At 42.9% G+C, this 19,422-nt stretch overlaps 1 protein-coding gene across 5 annotated transcripts in view; it reads right to left on the reverse strand.

Moving 5' to 3' along the window:
- The window catches only part of ABO (ABO, alpha 1-3-N-acetylgalactosaminyltransferase and alpha 1-3-galactosyltransferase), a 36,867-nt gene that overhangs the window by 4,535 nt on the left and 12,910 nt on the right, over positions 1-19,422 (reverse strand). The window contains exons 2-7 of one of the 5 annotated variants that reach the window (XM_082470617.1): positions 18,717-18,789; positions 17,058-17,105; positions 15,954-16,010; positions 15,508-15,555; positions 14,647-14,682; positions 12,081-12,209 (exon numbers count right to left, since the gene is read on the reverse strand). The exons of 1 other annotated variant lie outside the window; for it this stretch is intronic. In XM_082470617.1, coding sequence (XP_082326743.1) covers positions 12,081-12,209; positions 14,647-14,682; positions 15,508-15,555; positions 15,954-16,010; positions 17,058-17,105; positions 18,717-18,789 — 391 coding nt within the window. Of the gene's footprint in view, positions 1-12,080; positions 12,210-14,646; positions 14,683-15,507; positions 15,556-15,953; positions 16,011-17,057; positions 17,106-18,678; positions 18,790-19,422 lie in introns of all 5 variants that reach the window. 3 more of the 5 variants (XM_082470619.1, XM_082470616.1, XM_082470618.1) reach the window with 3 other exon arrangements.

Consider the following 19,422-nt stretch of genomic DNA (forward strand, 5'->3'; position numbering starts at 1 on the left):
ATAGTAATCAAAGTGGCAAAAATTAAAGACAAAGAAAAATTATTGAAAGCAGCAAGGGAAAAACGACAAATAACATACAAGGGAACTCCCATAAGGTTAACAGCTGATTTCTCAGCAGAAACTCTGCAAGCCAGAAGGGAGTGGCATGATATACTTAAAGTGATGAAAGGGAAGAACCTACAACCAAGATTACTCTACCCGGCAAGGATCTCATTTAGATTTGATGGAGAAATCAAAAGCTTTACAGACAAGCAAAAGCTAAGAGAATTCAGCACCACCAAACCAGCTCTACAACAAATGCTAAAGGAACTTCTCTAAGTGGGAAACACAAGAGAAGAAAAGGACCTACAAAAAACAAACCCAAAACAATTAAGAAAATGGTCATAGGAACATACATATCGATAATTACCTTAAACGTGAATGGATTAAATGCCCCAACCAAAAGACATAGACTGGCTGAATGGATACAAAAACAGGACCCATATATATGCTGTCTACAAGAGACCCACTTTAGACCTAGGGACACATACAGACTGAAAGTTAGGGGATGGAAAAAGATATTCCATGCAAATGGAAATCAAAAGAAAGCTGGAGTAGCTATACTCATATCAGATAAAATAGACTTTAAAATAAAGAATGTTACAAGAGACAAGGAAGGACACTACATAATGATCCAGGGATCAATCCAAGAAGAAGATATAACAATTATAAATATATATGCACCCAACATAGGAGCACCTCAATACATAAGGCAACTGCTAACAGCTATAAAAGAGGAAATCGACAGTAACACAATAATAATGGGGGACTTTAACACTTCACTTACACCAATGGACAGATCATCCAAAATGAAAATAAATAAGGAAACAGAAGCTTTAAATGACACAATAGACCAGATAGATTTAATTGATACATATAGGACATTCCATCCAAAAACAGCAGATTACACATTCTTCTCAAGTGCGCACGGAACATTCTCCAGGATAGATCACATCTTGGGTCACAAATCAAGCCTCAGTAAATTTAAGAAAATTGAAATCATACCAAGCATCTTTTCTGACCACAACGCTATGAGATTAGAAATGAATTACAGGGAAAAAAACGTAAAAAAGACAAACACATGGAGGCTAAACAATACGTTACTAAATAACCAAAAGATCACTGAAGAAATCAAAGAGGAAATAAAAAAATACCTAGAGACAAATGACAATGAAAACACGACGACCCAAAACCTATGGGATGCAGCAAAAGCGGTTCTAAGAGGGAAGTTTATAGCTATACAAGCTTACCTAAAGAAACAAGAAAAATCTCAAGTAAACAATCTAACCTTACACCTAAAGAAACTAGAGAAAGAAGAACAAACAAAACCCAAAGTTAGCAGAAGGAAAGAAATCATAAAGATCAGAGCAGAAATAAATGAGATAGAAACAAAGAAAACAATAGCAAAGATCAATAAAACTAAAAATTGGTTCTTTGAGAAGATAAACAAAATTGATAAGCCATTAGCCAGACTCATCAAGAAAAAGAGGGAGAGGACTCAAATCAATAAAATCAGAAATGAAAAAGGAGAAGTTACAACAGACACTGCAGAAATACAAAACATCCTAAGAGACTACTATAAGCAACTTTATGCCAATAAAATGGACAACCTGGAAGAAATGGACAAATTCTTAGAAAGGTATAACCTTCCAAGACTGAATCAGGAAGAAACAGAAAATATGAACAGACCAATCACAAGTAATGAAATTGAAACTGCGATTAAAAATCTTCCAACAAACAAAAGTCCAGGACCAGATGGCTTCAAAGGTGAATTCTATCAAACATTTAGAGAAGAGCTAACACCCATCCTTCTCAAACTCTTCCAAAAAATTGCAGAGGAAGGAACACTCCCAAACTCATTCTATGAGGCCACCATCACCCTGATACCAAAACCAGACAAAGACACTACAAAAAAAGAAAATTACAGACCAATATCACTGATGAATATAGATGCAAAAATCCTCAACAAAATACTAGCAAACAGAATCCAACAACACATTAAAAGGATCATACACCACGATCAAGTGGGATTTATCCCAGGGATGCAAGGATTCTTCAATATACGCAAATCAATCAATGTGATACACCATATTAACAAACTGAAGAATAAAAACCATATGATCATCTCAATAGATGCAGAAAAAGCTTTTGACAAAATTCAACACCCATTTATGATAAAAACTCTCCAGAAAGTGGGCATAGAGGGAACCTACCTCAACATAATAAAGGCCATATATGACAAACCCACAGCAAACATCATTCTCAATGGTGAAAAACTGAAAGCATTTCCTCTAAGATCAGGAACGAGACAAGGATGTCCACTCTCACCACTATTATTCAACATAGTTCTGGAAGTCCTAGCCACGGCAATCAGAGAAGAAAAAGAAATAAAAGGAATACAAATTGGAAAAGAGGAAGTAAAACTGTCACTGTTTGCGGATGACATGATACTATACATAGAGAATCCTAAAACTGCCACCAGAAAACTGCTAGAGCTAATTAATGAATATGGTAAAGTTGCAGGATACAAAATTAATGCACAGAAATCTCTTGCATTCCTATACACTAATGATGAAAAATCTGAAAGAGAAATTATGGAAACACTCCCATTTACCATTGCAACAAAAAGAATAAAATACCTAGGAATAAACCTACCTAGGGAGACAAAAGACCTGTATGCAGAAAACTATAAGACACTGATGAAAGAAATTAAAGATGATACCAACAGATGGAGAGATATACCATGTTCTTGGATTGGAAGAATCAACATTGTGAAAATGAGTATACTACCCAAAGCAATCTACAGATTCAATGCAATCCCTATCAAATTACCAACGGCATTTTTTACGGAGCTAGAACAAATCATCTTAAAATTTGTATGGAGACACAAAAGACCCCGAATAGCCAAAGCAGTCTTGAGGCAAAAAAATGGAGCTGGAGGAATCAGACTCCCTGACTTCCGACTATACTACAAAGCTACAGTAATCAAGACAATATGGTACTGGCACAAAAACAGAAACATAGATCAATGGAACAAGATAGAAAGCCCAGAGATTAACCCACACACCTATGGTCAACTAATCTATGACAAAGGAGGCAAAGATATACAATGGAGAAAAGACAGTCTCTTCAATAAGTGGTGCTGGGAAAACTGGACAGCTACATGTAAAAGAATGAAATTAGAATACTCCCTAACACCATACACAAAAATAAACTCAAAATGGATTAGAGACCTAAATATAAGACTGGACACTATAAAACTCTTAGAGGAAAACATAGGAAGAACACTCTTTGACATAAATCACAGCAAGATCTTTTTTGATCCACCTCCTAGAGTAATGGAAATAAAAACAAAAATAAACAAGTGGGACCTAATGAAACTTCAAAGCTTTTGCACAGCAAAGGAAACCATAAACAAGACGAAAAGACAACCCTCAGAATGGGAGAAAATATTTGCAAATGAATCAACGGACAAAGGATTAATCTCCAAAATATATAAACAGCTCATTCAGCTCAATATCAAAGAAACAAACACCCCAATCCAAAAATGGGCAGAAGACCTAAATAGACATTTCTCCAAAGAAGACATACAGACGGCCACGAAGCACATGAAAAGCTGCTCAACATCACTAATTATTAGAGAAATGCAAATCAAAACTACAATGAGGTATCACCTCACTCCTGTTAGAATGAGGATCATCAGAAAATCTACAAACAACAAATGCTGGAGAGGGTGTGGAGAAAAGGGAACCCTCTTGCACTGTTGGTGGGAATGTAAATTGATACAGCCACTCTGGAGAACAATATGGAGGTTCCTTAAAAAACTAAAAATAGAATTACCATATGACCCAGCAATCCCACTACTGGGCATATACCCAGAGAAAACCGTAATTCAAAAAGACACATGCACCCGAATGTTCATTGCAGCACTATTTACAATAGCCAGGTCATGGAAGCAACCTAAATGCCCATCAACAGACGAATGGATAAAGAAGATGTGGTACATATATACAATGGAATATTACTCAGCCATAAAAAGGAACGAAATTGAGTCATTTGTTGAGATGTGGATGGATCTAGAGACTGTCATACAGAGTGAAGTAAGTCAGAAAGAGAAAAACAAATATCATATATTAATGCATGTATGTGGAACCTAGAAAAATGGTACAGATGAGGCAGTTTGCAGGGCAGAAGTTGAGACACAGATGTAGAGAATGGACATATGGACACCAAGGGGGGAAAACTGCGGTGAGGTGGGGATGGTGGTGTGCTGAATTGGGCGATTGGGATTGACATGTATACACTGATATGTATAAAATTGATGCCTAATAAGAACCTGCAGTATAAAAAAACAAACAAAACAACTAATACTAAACTTTCATTGGGTTATTTGTATGGAAATATGTTAATATAAATGTTTCAGACATTACATGAAATTCCTAAAAATCTTATATTTGTATTTGTATGGAAATATGTATGGAAATATGTTAATATAAATGTTTCAGACATTACATGAAATTCCTAAAAATCTTATATTTGTATTTGTATGGAAATATGTATGGAAATATGTTAATATAAATGTTTCAGACATTACATGAAATTTCTAAAAATCTTATATTTGTATTTGTATGGAAATATGTATGGAAATATGTTAATATAAATGTTTCAGACATTAAAAAAAACAAAACAAAACAAAAAAAAAAACATAGACATTCTACTAGCTAAAGACAATGTACCCTGACTGGATAGTAAGAGGAGAGATTCAGATTGCTTGGTGTTGAGCAAATACTCTCAACCATACAATATTTTATTAATCCACAAGTTTGGCAAAAATTCAAATGATAGATAGTATCCAAATGATGGATACCTCCCAGCTCAGGACCCTCCAATGGCTTCTCGTCTTTTTTTTTTTAACTGAGGTATAGTTGATTTACAATACTATATTAGTTGCAGGTGTACATCATAGTCATTCAAAATTTTTATAGATTATATTCCATTTAAAGTTATTATAAAATATTGGCTATATTCCCTGTGGTGTACAATATAAATAAAACAAATGAATATAACAAAACAGAAACAGACTCAGAGATATAGAGAACAAACTAGTGGTTACCAGTGGGGATACTAGTGGAGGAGGGGCAAGACTGAGGTAGGGGACTAAAAGGTACAAACTACTATGCATAAAATAAATGGCTTCTTGTCTTAACAAAAAAACAAAGCAATTCAAGATCCTACAGTGGGACTTCCCTGGTGGTTAAGAATCCGCCGGCTAATGCAGGGGAAAAGGGGTTCGATCCCTGGTCTAGGAAGACCCCACGTGCTGCAGAGCAACTAAGCCCGTGTGCTGCAACTACTGAGCCTGCACTCTAGAGCTTGCAAGTCACAACGACTGAAGCCCGTGTGCCACACCTACTGAAGCCCGCACGCCACAACTACTGAAGCCCGCGTGCCTAGAGCCCATGCTCCGCAACAAGAGAAGCCGCTGCAATGAGAAGCCCATGCACAGCAATGAAGACCCAACTCAGCCAAAAATAAATAAATAAATAAATAAATAAATTTTTAAAAATAAACTTAAAAAACAAAAAGATCCTATAGTGGTCTACTGGGCCCTACAAGATATGCTTTGACCTTGTCTACATCTTCTCTGTCCTCCATCCTCTGTCCTGGGCAGGCCAGCTCCTAGATATTCCTGACACATGCCATGCGTACTCCTCCAGACCTTTGCATTTTTTTCTGCCTGGAATCCATTCCCTGCAATAATGCTCACCCCTATAGTAGCATTCCGTCCTCTGACTAATGCCCAGAACCGGACATGCCTTATACCTCTTCCAGCTGGTACATACACGGATGCATCCAAATGTAGAACTCCAGCAGGCTGTGCACTTGAACGTGTACATTTGACCATGTGCAAATTATAACTCAATAAAAAAAAGAGCAAATAAATATGTAAACAAATAAATATGAAAACAAATCGCTCTCTATCCCCTTGCCCAAACTTAATTATTTTTTAAAGCTCATATCACCATCTGACATATTTTGTATTTGTGTTTCACTTACTCTTGTCTTTTTCCACTAGAATATATCTCCACAAAAGCAGGGCCTTTAACTATTTTGTTCACTGCCTTACAATTAAAAAACAACTAAAATTTGTGCACCTCATCATATGTACATTTTACCTAGAAAAAAGAAAAACTGTAAACACATATTGAACTCTAGTTAACTCTAGTTAATGTACAGAGAAGTACTGGGGGGCAGTGGTGCTGATGTCTGAAATTTACTTTCACGTATATCAAAATGGACTGATGGATGGACAAAAGAATGGACAGATAAATAGATCAGTGATAAAGCAAGTACAATCATATATTTATTGTTGAAGCCTATGGGACTTACGACATACCATAAAAAGAAATAATACATTCATTATGGGAATCCCAGAAGAAGAGAAAGAAAAAGGGACAGAAAATATATTTAAAGTAATAATGGTTGAAAACTTCCCAAACGAGAGACATGGACATCCAGATTCATGAGCCCCAAAGGACACCAAAAAGGTTGAACCTGAAAAGGACTACACTGAGACACACTATAATTAAATTGTAAAAAGTCGAAGATGAAGAGAAGATTTTGAAAACAGCAAGAGAAAAGTGAGTCATCACATACCAGGGAACCCCCATAAGACTATAGGTAGATTTCTTAAAAGAAACTTTGCAGGCCAGGAGAGAGTGGGATGATATAGTCAAAAAATTGAAAGAAAAGGCTGTCAACCAAGAATACTACACCCAGCAAAACTCTCCTTCAGGAATGAAGGAGAGATAAATACCTTCCCAAACAAACAAAAGCTGAGGGAGTTTATCACCACTAGACCTGCCTTAAAAGAAATGGTAAAGGGCATTCCAATCTTCAAGCAAGAAAGAAAAGGATGTTAGTTGATATCATAAAAACATATTCATATATGTGTAAAATTCACTGATAATAGTAAATATATAAAGTCAGATTCTGGTGTGTAATTCACTTACAATTCTAGTTGAAAAGTTGAAAAACAAACATATTTTAAAAACATAACTACAATGTATTTTAATATATACACAATATAAAATATGTAAACTGTAACATCAATAACCTAAAACGTGAGAAGGGAGAAGTAAAAATATAAAATTTACGTATGCTATCGAAGTTAAGTCATTATCAGCTTAAAATAGGTTGTTATAAATATATTTTATGTAAGTCTCATAATAACGACAAAAGAAAAACCTGTAGTAGATACATAAAATATATGATAAAAGAGTCAAAGTCACCACCACAAAAATTCATTGAGTCACAAAAGAAGAGAGCAAGATAAAAGGTAAGGAACAAAACAGTTAGAAAACAATGAACAAAATGGCAAAAGTAAGTCCTTACCTATCAATAATTGCTTTAACCTATTTTAAACAGAAAAGGATTAAATTTTCCAGTCAAAAGACATAGAATGGCTGAATGGATTTAAAACTTAAAAATAAAAAAATAAGATCCAACAATATGCTGCCTATAAGACAGAGACTCATTTTAGCTTTAAAGACACACATAGATAGATAGTGAAGGGATGGAAAGAAGATATTTCAAACACATGGTAACCAAAAGAGAGCAGGGGTAGCTATACTTGTATCAGAAAAATAGACTTTAAGCTAAAAAATGATCAAAAGACACAAACAACGTCATTATATAATGATAAAAGGGTCAATCCGTCAAGAAGATATAACAATTGTAAGCACTTATGCACCTAACATTGGAGCACCTAAACATATAGAGCACATACTAACAGAACTAGAAAGAGAAATAAGGAGCAATACAATATTAGTTGGGGACTTTAATATCTCACTTTCAAAATTGGATAGATCATCCAGACAGAGGCTCTTAAGGAAACAGCAGATCTGAACAACACTACAGATCCAAATGTACCTAACATACATATACAGAATATTCCATCCAACTACAGCAGAATACACATTCTTCTCAAGTGCATATGGAACATTTGTTAGGCCACAAAAAAAAGTCTTAGCAAACTTAAAATATTGAAAGCATACCAAGCATCTTTTCTGACCACATAGTATGAAACTAGAAATCGGTAACAGAGGAAAGCTGGAAATGTCACAAATACATGAAAATTAAACTACATGCTCCTGAACAACCAATGGATCAAAGAAGAAATCAAAAGAGAAATGAAAAAATATCTTGAGAAAATAAAATCACAACATACCAAAACTTAGGTGATGCAGCAAAAACAGTTCTAAGAGAGAAGTTTATAGTGAAAAATGCATTTTTTTAAAAAAAAGGGAAACATCTCAAATAAACAACCTAACTTTAAACCTCAAGGAAAAAGAAACAGAAGAACAAATTAAGTCTAAAGTTAGCAGAAGGAAAGAAATAATAAACGTTAGAGGGAATGATTTACATTCCCTCAGCCACTTTGGAGAACAGTGTGGAGGGTCCTTAAAAAACTAAAAATAGAATTACTATATGACCCAGCAATCCCACTACTGGACATATACCCAGAGAAAACCATAATTCAAAAAGACACATGCACCCCAGTGTTCATTGCAGCACTATTTACAATAGCCAGGTCATGGAAGAAACCTAAATGCCCATCGACAGACGAATGGATAAAGAAGATGTGGTATGTATATACAATGGAATATTACTCAGCCATAAAGGGGAACAAAACTGGGTCATTTGTAGAGACGTGGATGGACCTAGAGACCATCATACAGAGTGAAGTAAGTCAGAAAGAGAAAAACAAATATCGTATATTGATGCATATATGTGGAATCTAGAAACATGGTACAGATGAACCGGTTTGCAAGGCAGAAATAGAGACACAGATGTAGAGAACAAACGTATGGACACCAAGGGGGGAAAGCGGGGTGGGGGGTGGGGGTGGGATGAACTGGGAGATTGGGACTGACATATATACACTAATATGTATAAAATAGAGAACTAATAAGAACCTGCTGTATAAAAAATAAATAAAATAAAATTCAAAAAAAGGAAAAAATAAAATAAACAGTAGATCAGAAATAAATGAAATCGAGAACAGGAAAACAATAAAAAAGAAAGTAAGGATTGGTTCTTTGAAAAGATAAACAAAATAGACCAACTTTTAGCTAGACTAACCAAGGAAAAAGAGAGAGGACGTAAATACATAAAATTATAAATGAAAGAGGAAACATTACAACTGATAGCACAGAAATACAAAGGATTATAAGAAACTGCTATGAACTACCATACATCAACAAATTGGACAACCTAGAAGAAGTGGATAAGTGCCTAGAAACACATAACCTACTCAGATTGAATCATGAAGAAACAGAAAATCTGAACAGACCAAAAATGAGTAAGGAGATTGACCCAGAAATCTCCCATAAAAAAAAAGCCCAGGACCAGATGGTTTCACTGGTGAATTTTACCAAATGTTTAAAGAAGAATTAATGCCAATATTTCTCAAAGTCTTTCAAAAAACTGAAGAAAAGGGATCACTCCCAAACTCATTTTACTAGGCCAGCATTATCCTGATATTAAAGCCAAATAAGGACACTACAAGAAAAGAAAACTACAGGCCAATATCTTTGGTGAATTCAGATGCAAAAATTCTCAACAAAATACAAGCAAACCAAATTCGAAAGCACATTAAAAGGATGACACACCATGATCAAGTGGGATTATCCTTGGGATGCAAGGATGGCTCAACATACACAAATCAATAAATGTGATACAGCACATTCACAGAATGAAGGATAAAAATCATAAAATCATCTCAATAGATGCAGAAAAAACATTTGACAAAATTCAACATCCATTCATGATAAAAAAAAAACTCTCAACAAATTGGGTATAGAAAGAATGTACTTCAACATATTAAAGCCATGTATAACAAGCCCACAACTAATATCATACTCAACAGTTAAGGGTTGAAAGCTTTTCCTCTTAGACTGGGAACAGGACAAGGGTGCCCACTTTTTTTTTTTTTTTTGGTTGCACCGCACAGCTTGCAGGATCTTAGTTCCCCGACCAGGGATTGAACCCATGCCCCGGCAGTGAAAGGGCCAAGTCCTAACCACTGGGCTGCCAGGGAATTCCCAAGGGTGCCTACTTTTATGACTCTTGTTCAACATAGTACTGAAAGTCCTAGTCAGAGTAATCAGGCAAGAAAAAGAAGTAAAAGGCATCTGAAAGGAAGAAGTAAAATTGTCTGTTTGTAGATGACATGATTTTATATATAGAAAATCCTAAAGACTACACCATAAAACTTATATCTAATCAACAGATTCAGTAAAGTTGCAGGACACAGAATCAACATAAAAAAATCAATAGCTGGGACTTCTCTGGTGGTGCAGTGGTTAAGAATCTGCCTGCCAATGCAGGGGACATGGGTTTGATCCCTGGTCTGGGAAGATCCCACATGCCATGGAGCAACTAAGCCCGTGTGCCACAACCACTGAGCCTGCGCTCTAGAGCCCACATGCCACAACTACTGAGCCCACGTGCTGCAACCACTGAAGCCGGTGCGCCTAGAGCCCGTGATCCGCAACAAGAAAGGATACTGCAATGAGAAGCCCGTGCACCACAACAAAGAGTAGCCCCTGCTCACCGCAACTAGAGAAAGCCGGTGCGCAGCAATGAAGACCCAACGCAGCCAAAAATAAATTAATTAATTGTTTTTAAAAAAGCAATGACTACAAGAATTAATAAAAAATCTTCATGAAAAAAAATCAATAGCATTTCTATACACTAACAACAAACTATCCAAAAAAAAAAGTTAAGAAAATAATCCCACTTACAATTGCATGAAAAACAATAAAATACTTAGGAATTAACCTAACTAAAGAGGTGAAAGATTCATATACTGAAAACTATAAGGCACTGATGAAAGGAACTGAAGAAGACACAAATGAATGGAAAGATATCCTGTGTTCGTGGATTGGAAGATTTAATATTGCTAAAAGGTCCATTCTACCCAAAGTCATCTATAGATTCAATGCAATCCCTATCAAGATTTCAATGGTATTTTTAACAGAAATAGAAAGAAAGGAAAAAAAACAATCCTAAAATACATTTGGACACAAGAGACCCTGAATAGCCAAAGTAATTCTGAAAAAAAAGAACAAAGATGGAGGCATCACACATCCAGATTATATTACAAAACCACAGTTAATCAAAACAGTAATGGTACTGGCAAAAAAAATAGACACATAGACCAATGGAACAGAACTGAGAGCCCAGGAGTAAATTCGTGCATATACAGTCAAGTAGTATTTGACAAGGGAGCTAAGAATACTCAATGGAGAAAAGACAGTCTTTTCAATAAACGGTGCTGGGAAAATAGAATATTCACGTGCAAAAGAATGACAATAGACCCCTATCTTACACTACTCAGAAAAATTAACTTGAAATGGATTGAAGACTTACATGTAAGACCTGAAACCATAAAATTCCTAGTAGAAAACAGGGGGAAAGCTCCTGCACATTGATCTTTGCAATGATTTATTGGATATGCCACCAAAGCACAAGCAACAAAAAATAAACAAGTGAGACTACAGCAAACTGAAAAGCTTCTGCACAGCAAAAAAAAAAAAAAAAATCAACAAAATGAGAAGGCAACCTACAGGATGGGAGAAAATATTTGCAAACAGTTGGCCTCCCTGGGTAATAGACTGGGGTAACGGAGTACACATGTATGAGCTGTGGTGCAGTTAAGCCCCTGGCACAACGGCTGGTACGTGGAAGTGGTGAATGTCAGCTGCCCATCTCTGAAAGGCTGACACAGTGACCTCGGGAACAGATGACTCTCAGGTGTGGGGCTGCTGTTTTGAGCAGCGGTCTGCCCAGTGATGCCCTGAAGATCCCACCAAGTTCACCTACACCCAAAGCCACACGTGCCTCCACACCCCCACCCGCCCTGTGAGCTGAGTACCTTGTCCTGGAAAAGAGAGACACCGAGAGAGGAGGGCCCCCCTCCCCCTGCAGCTCGGGCCGGATTCCTGGTTTCCCCTGGGCGAGCATTCTTCACTTACTTTTTGATGGCAAACACGGTCAGCCCAACGGTGATGTTTCTGAACTGTGCATCCAAGATGGCAGAGTCAAAGGTCCCATCCCAGATGATGGGCGCAAACCAGGGAGTCATGACCAGCACGTCCACTCTCCTGGGGAGATGAGTCACAGTGTGTGAGAGCAGGGCATGGGGATGTGGGCCACGGAGAAGGATTTGTCCAAAGTTGCACAGTCTGTGAGCCACAGAGCTGGGAGCAGACAGGACTCCAGACTCCCAACCCAGGGCTCTTGGCACCATAAGCTCAGCACCGAGACTCAACACTCCCATCCCTTCACTGCCCTAGCTTAGAGTAGCTCCTGAGTACCAGCCACGTGCTGGCTCCCATAGGACACTCCTTCTATGAGGCCTCCTAGCCCTGTTTCCAGGAGGAGAAGAGTCTCAGTGAGGGCAAGCACTAAGCCCTCTCCCACCACGTGGGTCCTTGGCCATAATAAGAAATATATATTTGCCACTCCCTCCCCTCCCCTTACCTGACACAGAGCTTCTAAGACCCTTGGGATTTCTGGGGTCGTAGGAGGTGTCTTTTATTCTAATGAGGTGACTCTGGGTGGGCTCGTGGGTAGTTCAGGATGGGGGCTGGTCACCAGAAAGACCAAGCCAGGATTAGAAACTTGGAACTTTCAGCCTCGTATCCCATCCTCCAGGGAAGGGAGAGGGGCTGGAGATTGAGTTAATACTCCATCATGCCAGCGTGATGAAGCCTCCATAAAAGTCCCTAAACTGTGGGGTTCGGAGGGCTTCCGGGTTGGTGAGAACATAGAGGTGCTGGGAGGGAGATGTTCCCGGGGAGGGCATGGAAGCCTCGCCCCCTCCCCCATTCCTGGCCCTATTTACCTCTTCATCTGACTGTCCCTGACCTGCATCCTTTACAACAAGCCAAGAATCTAGTTAAGTAAACTGTTTTCTTGAGTTCTGGGAGCATTCCAGCAAATCATCAAACCCAAGGAGAGGGTGGTGAGAAATGATTTACAGCCCGTCGGTCGGAAGCACGGGTGACAACCTGGCCTTGTGACAGGTGTGTGAAGTAGGGGCCCTGGGGCTGAGCCCTCCCCCTGTGGGGGTCTGTGCTAACTGCGGGGAGTGTCAGAATCACTTGGTGGGGAAAACCCACACGCTTGCTGTGAGTAGACACATCGCGAGTTCTCTTTCAGGGACAAAGCTGAGTTTCAAGGCCCCGCCTCTCTCAGGGGCCCTGCGTTCTCTGCCCCTTCTCCATCTTCCAGCGGCACAGACGCCTCTCACCTCTCCCCCTACTCTTATTTCACGAGTGTTCATTCACTCGTTCATCACACCACCAGGATCCACCAAAAAAGCTCATGCCAACTTGTCCCTCCAGATCTGTGCTGGCCCACAGAAACATACGTAACTAGAAATGGTCTAGGAGCCACAGAAAAGTAAAAGGAACCAGGTAAAATTACAGGTCATTTGATATATCAATACTTTTTTTAACCCAATATATCCAAAATATTATCATTTCAATAAGTAACTGATATTTTTATTGAAGTATAGCTAATTTACAATGTTGTGTTAGTTTCAAGTGTACAGCAAAGTGATTCAGTTACACATGTATGTATTCTTTTTCAGGTTCTTTTCCCATATAGGTTATTACAAGATATTGAGTATAGTTCCCTGTGCTATACACCGGGTCCTTGTTGTTTACCTATTTCATATATAGTAGTGTATACATGTTAATCCCAAACTCCTAGTACATTTTTCGAGTACTAAGTGTTTGAAGTCCACTGTGCACTTCACACCTACAGCACATCTCATTCTAGAGCAGTCCTGCTTCTAGTGTTCATGGCCACCCGTGGCTGGCAGCTCTAGAAACTCAAGGAGGGATGGGCATGGGTTTCAGCAATGACAGCGAGCATTTTCAGCTCTCCTGGCAGGGATGTGGCATGACATGACAGAAACCACCCAGCTTGCATCCCGACCTGCCCCTCACCAGCCGTAGGGCCTCAGGCAACTTCCTTCACTTCTCTGAGCCTCAGTTTCCCTGCTCATAAAATGAGGGCTGATCAAAGTGGTCTCTGGGAGACTTCCTGCCCCGAAGCTCTGGGGTCTAGTGCCTCAGAAAAGGGCTGCCAGCACTCTCTCTGGCAGTGGAAGCAGGAGGTACAGGCACAGGCTAAGGAGACTTGGATTTGGAGACAGGCGCTTGCGTGTGGAGGTGAGTTTGGAAACATCGTTCCTCAGATATTTACACCCATGGAAAGACCTCAGGGATAACCCAGCCCAGACCCCTGCCATCCTTCCCCAAGAAGAAACAAGAGAAGGTTCTGTGCCTGGTATGGACCTCCACACAGCTCCTAATGACCGAGAATTAGAGGCCTCTTCCATCGCTCCTTCAACTTGTACCAAACCCATTAAAAACGAACCCAGCCTCCTATAGCACGGAAAGAAAGAAAGAAAAGGAAAAAGGCGAAAGAAAGACTGAACCAGGGAGAGGAGCAAGTGAAGAGGAAACATGAGGTACGTGGTGGCAGGGAACCACTGGCTGCAGCCATGGCAGGAACTCGTCTACTCACGTGGGCTTGAGGAGCTGGGCCTTGGGGTAAACCAACCTGCGGGCAAGACGCGCATGTGAGAAAAGGCATCATAGATGCCCATGGCTGCGAGGGGCCTCCTGCCGGTTCAGGGTGCCAGCCCTGCCAGGAGGTGGCATTCAGCCACAGGGACTTCCTTCCTCCCTTCCTTCCTTCCTTCATCCAGCTGCGCCCAGCCGGCCCTGGGGAGGCCACGCACTTCCCCAGGGATAAACTGATGGGGCTGAGATATGAGGAAAGGAAAGGAGGATCTTCCCTAACTGTTCTACGATACTGCTGAGGTTAGAGACCCACCCATGTCTCTTTCTTCTCTCCTTGGGCACTGTAAGTCCTTCCTGGGGTCTAACTCATCACGACTAAGGTCTTCGTGTCCTGCTTTGTTCAGGGCTGGGAAGCCCAGGGCTGGCCCGCACCCACCCCGTCCACCCCGTGTGTTCCGCCTGGAGCCTCCTCACCCCCCGCCCCACTCCTTCCGTGCTGCCTCGTTTGCCCCCCATGCCCTCCCTCCCTGCCACACTGTCAGTTTTCAACAGAGCTGAGGGCTGAGAAACTGTGACTAAGTCTACCCCATGTAAGACAGCTGGGCTGGGGCAGCCATGAGACCCGAGGGCACATGGAACTCACCTGTGACTCCCATCATCTAACGCCTGCTCCCGTTCTTTTTTGCCCCTTATTACCCTCCTTCCCCACTTCCCTTGCTTCTTCCCCCGTGACAAATCTCACAAATCAGGCTCTGTGAGGTGCGGGGGGTGGGGGGTGAGGGAGGAGTATGGAGGAGGGAGACACGTGGTGACTTGCTTGGAACTAGGCACAGAAACAGCCCAAAGATGAGATCTCCGATACCTGGGTACTTCAGGTATCCTGCAGGTGTCCAGGTGACAGTCACGTTCACTGAGGGAGGAAAACAGAGTGCTTAGAGCTGGGGACAGGGTGCTGGGAAAAGCACTGCCGTGCCAGACCGGCCAGGACCCCCCGAGGGCCATCACGCCACAGCCCCTACTAAGGAAAGCTCCCCATGGCTGCAAAGCTTGGGCCGTGTGGCCAGGTGAGAGGACCAGGGGCGAGAAGCAGGGCAAAGAAACCTTGGACACGCTGACCCTGTCTGGGAGTTTGGTGCCACTCAGCTCTGCCCAAAGGGATTCCACGCCCGATGGTGACAAACTGGCCTGGGGAGAGCCCCGCTCTGGGGGGAAGGAGCGGGAGCCATGGCTGCCCAGGTTGGCCCTGGAATCCCACAGGAAGCTCTGACAATGCCCCCCTCACCCCTGGGAGCCCAGCTCCCGCCCTACCTGGACTCCTTTTTCTCCAGCTGCATCCGCTGCAGAACCACGCTGTGTGTATCCTGGCTGCAGAGAGGAAAGGTTCTCAGCCATTCCTTCAAAAGTAGCATCTTGCTAAGAAAGTGCCCCCTTAAGAGGAGAGGGGGCTAACCAGGCAAAGGCTAGGTTCGAATCCACTTCCACCAGCCCTGCCCTCCCTGCCAGCCTCTCCCTCTCTCCAGCCCCGCCCTCTCTCCAGCCCCGCCCTCCCCACCAGCCCTGCCCCCTCCCCAGCCCCTCCCTCTCCCCAGCCCCGCCCCCTCCCCAGCCCCTCCCTCTCCCCAGCCCCGCCCCCTCCCCAGCCGCTACCTCTCCCCAGCCCCGCCCCCTCCCCAGCCGCTACCTCTCCCCCAGCCCTGCCTTCCCGCACCAATCCTGATCCGCACCACCGAAGAAGCTTCGTGGCGCCTGAAAACCCAGCAAATGTTCGCTTCTGGGCGAGGCTCAGGAATGGCAACTTTTGTGGATGAAAGGAGGTGAAAGTCATTACCTAAATGGCAGACTCTCCTGTTGGCCCTGCAGGTGGTGGACCTCAGGGCTGCTGAGGGAGTGAAGTCCCGTCAGCTCATCCACCCTTCTGTCCAGCAAGCATTTGCTGGGCCCCCAAGTGCTGAACAGAGGAGGGAGCTGGACCGGACTTGGTTCTGAGGTCCTGCCTTGCGGGCTCATGACCGGCACTGGTTAGGAGCTCTCACCTTATCTGTTCTCAGTCAGCCGGAGATTGATGACCCCAGAGGAATTAGCTCTGGGAGGAAAATGAGACTTTACCTATCTGGGTGCTAATGGGGTCGGGGGGCACCCCATCACGGGTGGGCCACAGGGAATCAACACCGGTCACTATTCGTCCCCAGTCCTCAGCCTGTACACGTGTCCTTTCCAACAGCAATGAGGATTCCGCCTCTGTTCTTTTTTAGGGTTTGAGAAAACGTGGTAGAGAGAGGAACTTGGAATCAGCCGGGAACTGAGTGCCTCTTTGGTTATAACGACCTCCAAGTCAACACATCCTCGTACTTTTATTTCTGTTCTAGGTCTTTCTAGAAGGAACCACCTTGACTCCAAAGACCCGTGCATTACCTTTGAGACTCTTCTCTCTGCCAAGTGGAGATCAGGCTGAAAACGTTGCTGGGGGACAAAAAGGAGTGCGGAGCTCAGTCCTCACGTGGCAGAGGAGAGCAGACGGGCTGTGTTTTGAGGCTGAGACTTCAACACAGCTTTCTGACTTTTTGTTCTCTGGCTCCTGGGAAAATAGACGTGGGGCCCGAGCAGAGCAGAGCCAGTGGGACATCTCACTCGGGTGGGAGGAGAGAATGGGGTGCACAGGCAGACCCCCCAGGCGGTGCCCTGCTGGCCCCACCACCAGACACCCTATTTTAACCCAACCTCCCCATACCTAATAGCTTGTAAGTGTTCACGGCCTTCCTCTCTGTGGATCTGGGACCCCTGCCTCAGAATCATCCAAGGAGTTATTTTTAGATGCAATTCCAGACTCCCTGAATCCAGCCCTGAGCAGCTGGGAGGTGTGTGTGTGTGTGTGTGTGTGTGTGTGTGTGTGTGTGGAGAAATCTGTTTTTAACAGGTTCTCTGAGTGATCTGCGTACACTCTAAAGTCGAGAGCCATGCCTCCTTTCTGTTTTACAACAGCCCTGCCACACAGAGCACTAAAAGCTGAACGCTGAGGGACCAGAGGGGTGCTGAGGCTCACACGATCAGCAGCTCCCTATGAGGCTCACACGATCAGCAGCTCCCTATGAGGCTCACACGATCAGCAGCTCCCTATGAGGCTCACACGATCAGCAGCTCCCTAGTTAAGTCAGAGCAGAAAGGGAGCTGCAGCCTTTCCAGCTCCCCCCGCTCCCCGAGCTGTGCCTAGCACAGAATAAACACCCAATAAATGGAAGCTCTTGCTAACAAATTTCTTTGCAAAAGTCATCAGTGAAAATGTGTATAGCTCTACAGCTAACAACTAAATAAGTATGCGTCTGCTCTCTGCAGTATTATATAAACATTCAGCACCCATTGCAAAGTTGAGTCTAGGGGCAATTTCACCCTCTTGTGGAATAAGAACTGAAAAAGTATCGACTAGATTCTTTTAAGGGAATGTCTACAGCTACCAAGTTTGTTTTAAAACATAAACAAGAGTAATAAAATGCAGTAAAAACATGTCATCTGTTCCCAATAAATGTATTTAAAGTATGATGTGAATCCCATATGATGACGTAATTGACATTTCTAAAAGGCTATAAATCGCTGCCTTTTGAAGCCCTCCAAACCTCAGTCATGTTTACACTCACCCCCAGGTGAACCTGTCACCTACAGTTATATTAACACCTGGTGGGAATTCCCTGGCGGTCCGGGAGTTAGGACTCCGCTTTCACTGCCTAGGATGTGGGTTCGATCCCTGGTCGGGGAACTAAGATCCCGCAAGCCAAAAAAATAAAACAAACAAACAAACAAACCAAAACCACCTGTTAATCACCCCAGAGCAGAGCCAAGTGCTGACTGGGAACCTGCATCTCAGCCCTGCCCCTGTCAAGTGTTGTGACATGAGGCAAGGTGTATCTGCAAGATGGGAATTACAATGTCATTCACGGCTTCTCTGGGATCACTGTCACAGGGGGAAAAATCTAGCTGGTCTCATTCAGTTAACGTAAGTAAGTCGTAAGTAGGTTAAGTCACGTAAGTCATAAATCCTCACCTGCCATAGGGCCCCAGGGCTGTTACCATCCTCCTTACCTATAGAAGCCCAGAAGTACAGCGAAGAGCAGGATGAGGCAAAGCCAGAACTTGGTGCTCTTTCCCCAGAATTCTGTGGAGAGGAAGCCTAGGTCACTTGGGGCTAGTTTACCTGGTCCCCAAATCACCTTGTTGAGACCAGAATTGGGCACTGGCCAGGAACAGCCTCCTGTCGGCTCCAGCCGGAAGCCCTCTCCCTCTTATGCGCTCACGGGGAAGGTGGGTGATTGAACCTCTCCTGGAAGCATAATCCCATTGAGCCTCGCCCTGCAGCCCCTGGGCACCTGTCTGGGTGCCCCTGCTTGTTGGCAGGCCCCCGGGGGGCCAGGACCACTCGTACGCTCCAAAGGAGCGGGTGCGATGGACCGTGGCCATGAACGGACCAGCAGGGTGGGAGACGAGGCACGGAAGGACCGTGAGAGACAAAGCTCGCCGAGGAGATTCCAACCCGCATAAACACCCGAAGCCCTGATGCTGTAGGGGCTCACCCCAGAGTTCCACGCAGCAAAAACAGTAAGGCCTGGGAGACCACTGCAGGGACGCTACACTTCCGGGGGACATGCACGTTTGAAGGAAGCTGTATCATATGCGTTAGTAAAATCTTAGCTGAAGGCTGTGGGTTTAACAAGCTCCACCCTTGATAAAGAACCCCCCACCCCATAGCCACTGCAACGCTGGGTCTCGGAGGCCCAAGTCTGATGTCCCA

Source organism: Balaenoptera physalus (genome assembly GCF_965194825.1).
Source record: "Balaenoptera physalus genome assembly, chromosome: 7".
NCBI lineage: Eukaryota > Metazoa > Chordata > Mammalia > Artiodactyla > Balaenopteridae > Balaenoptera > Balaenoptera physalus.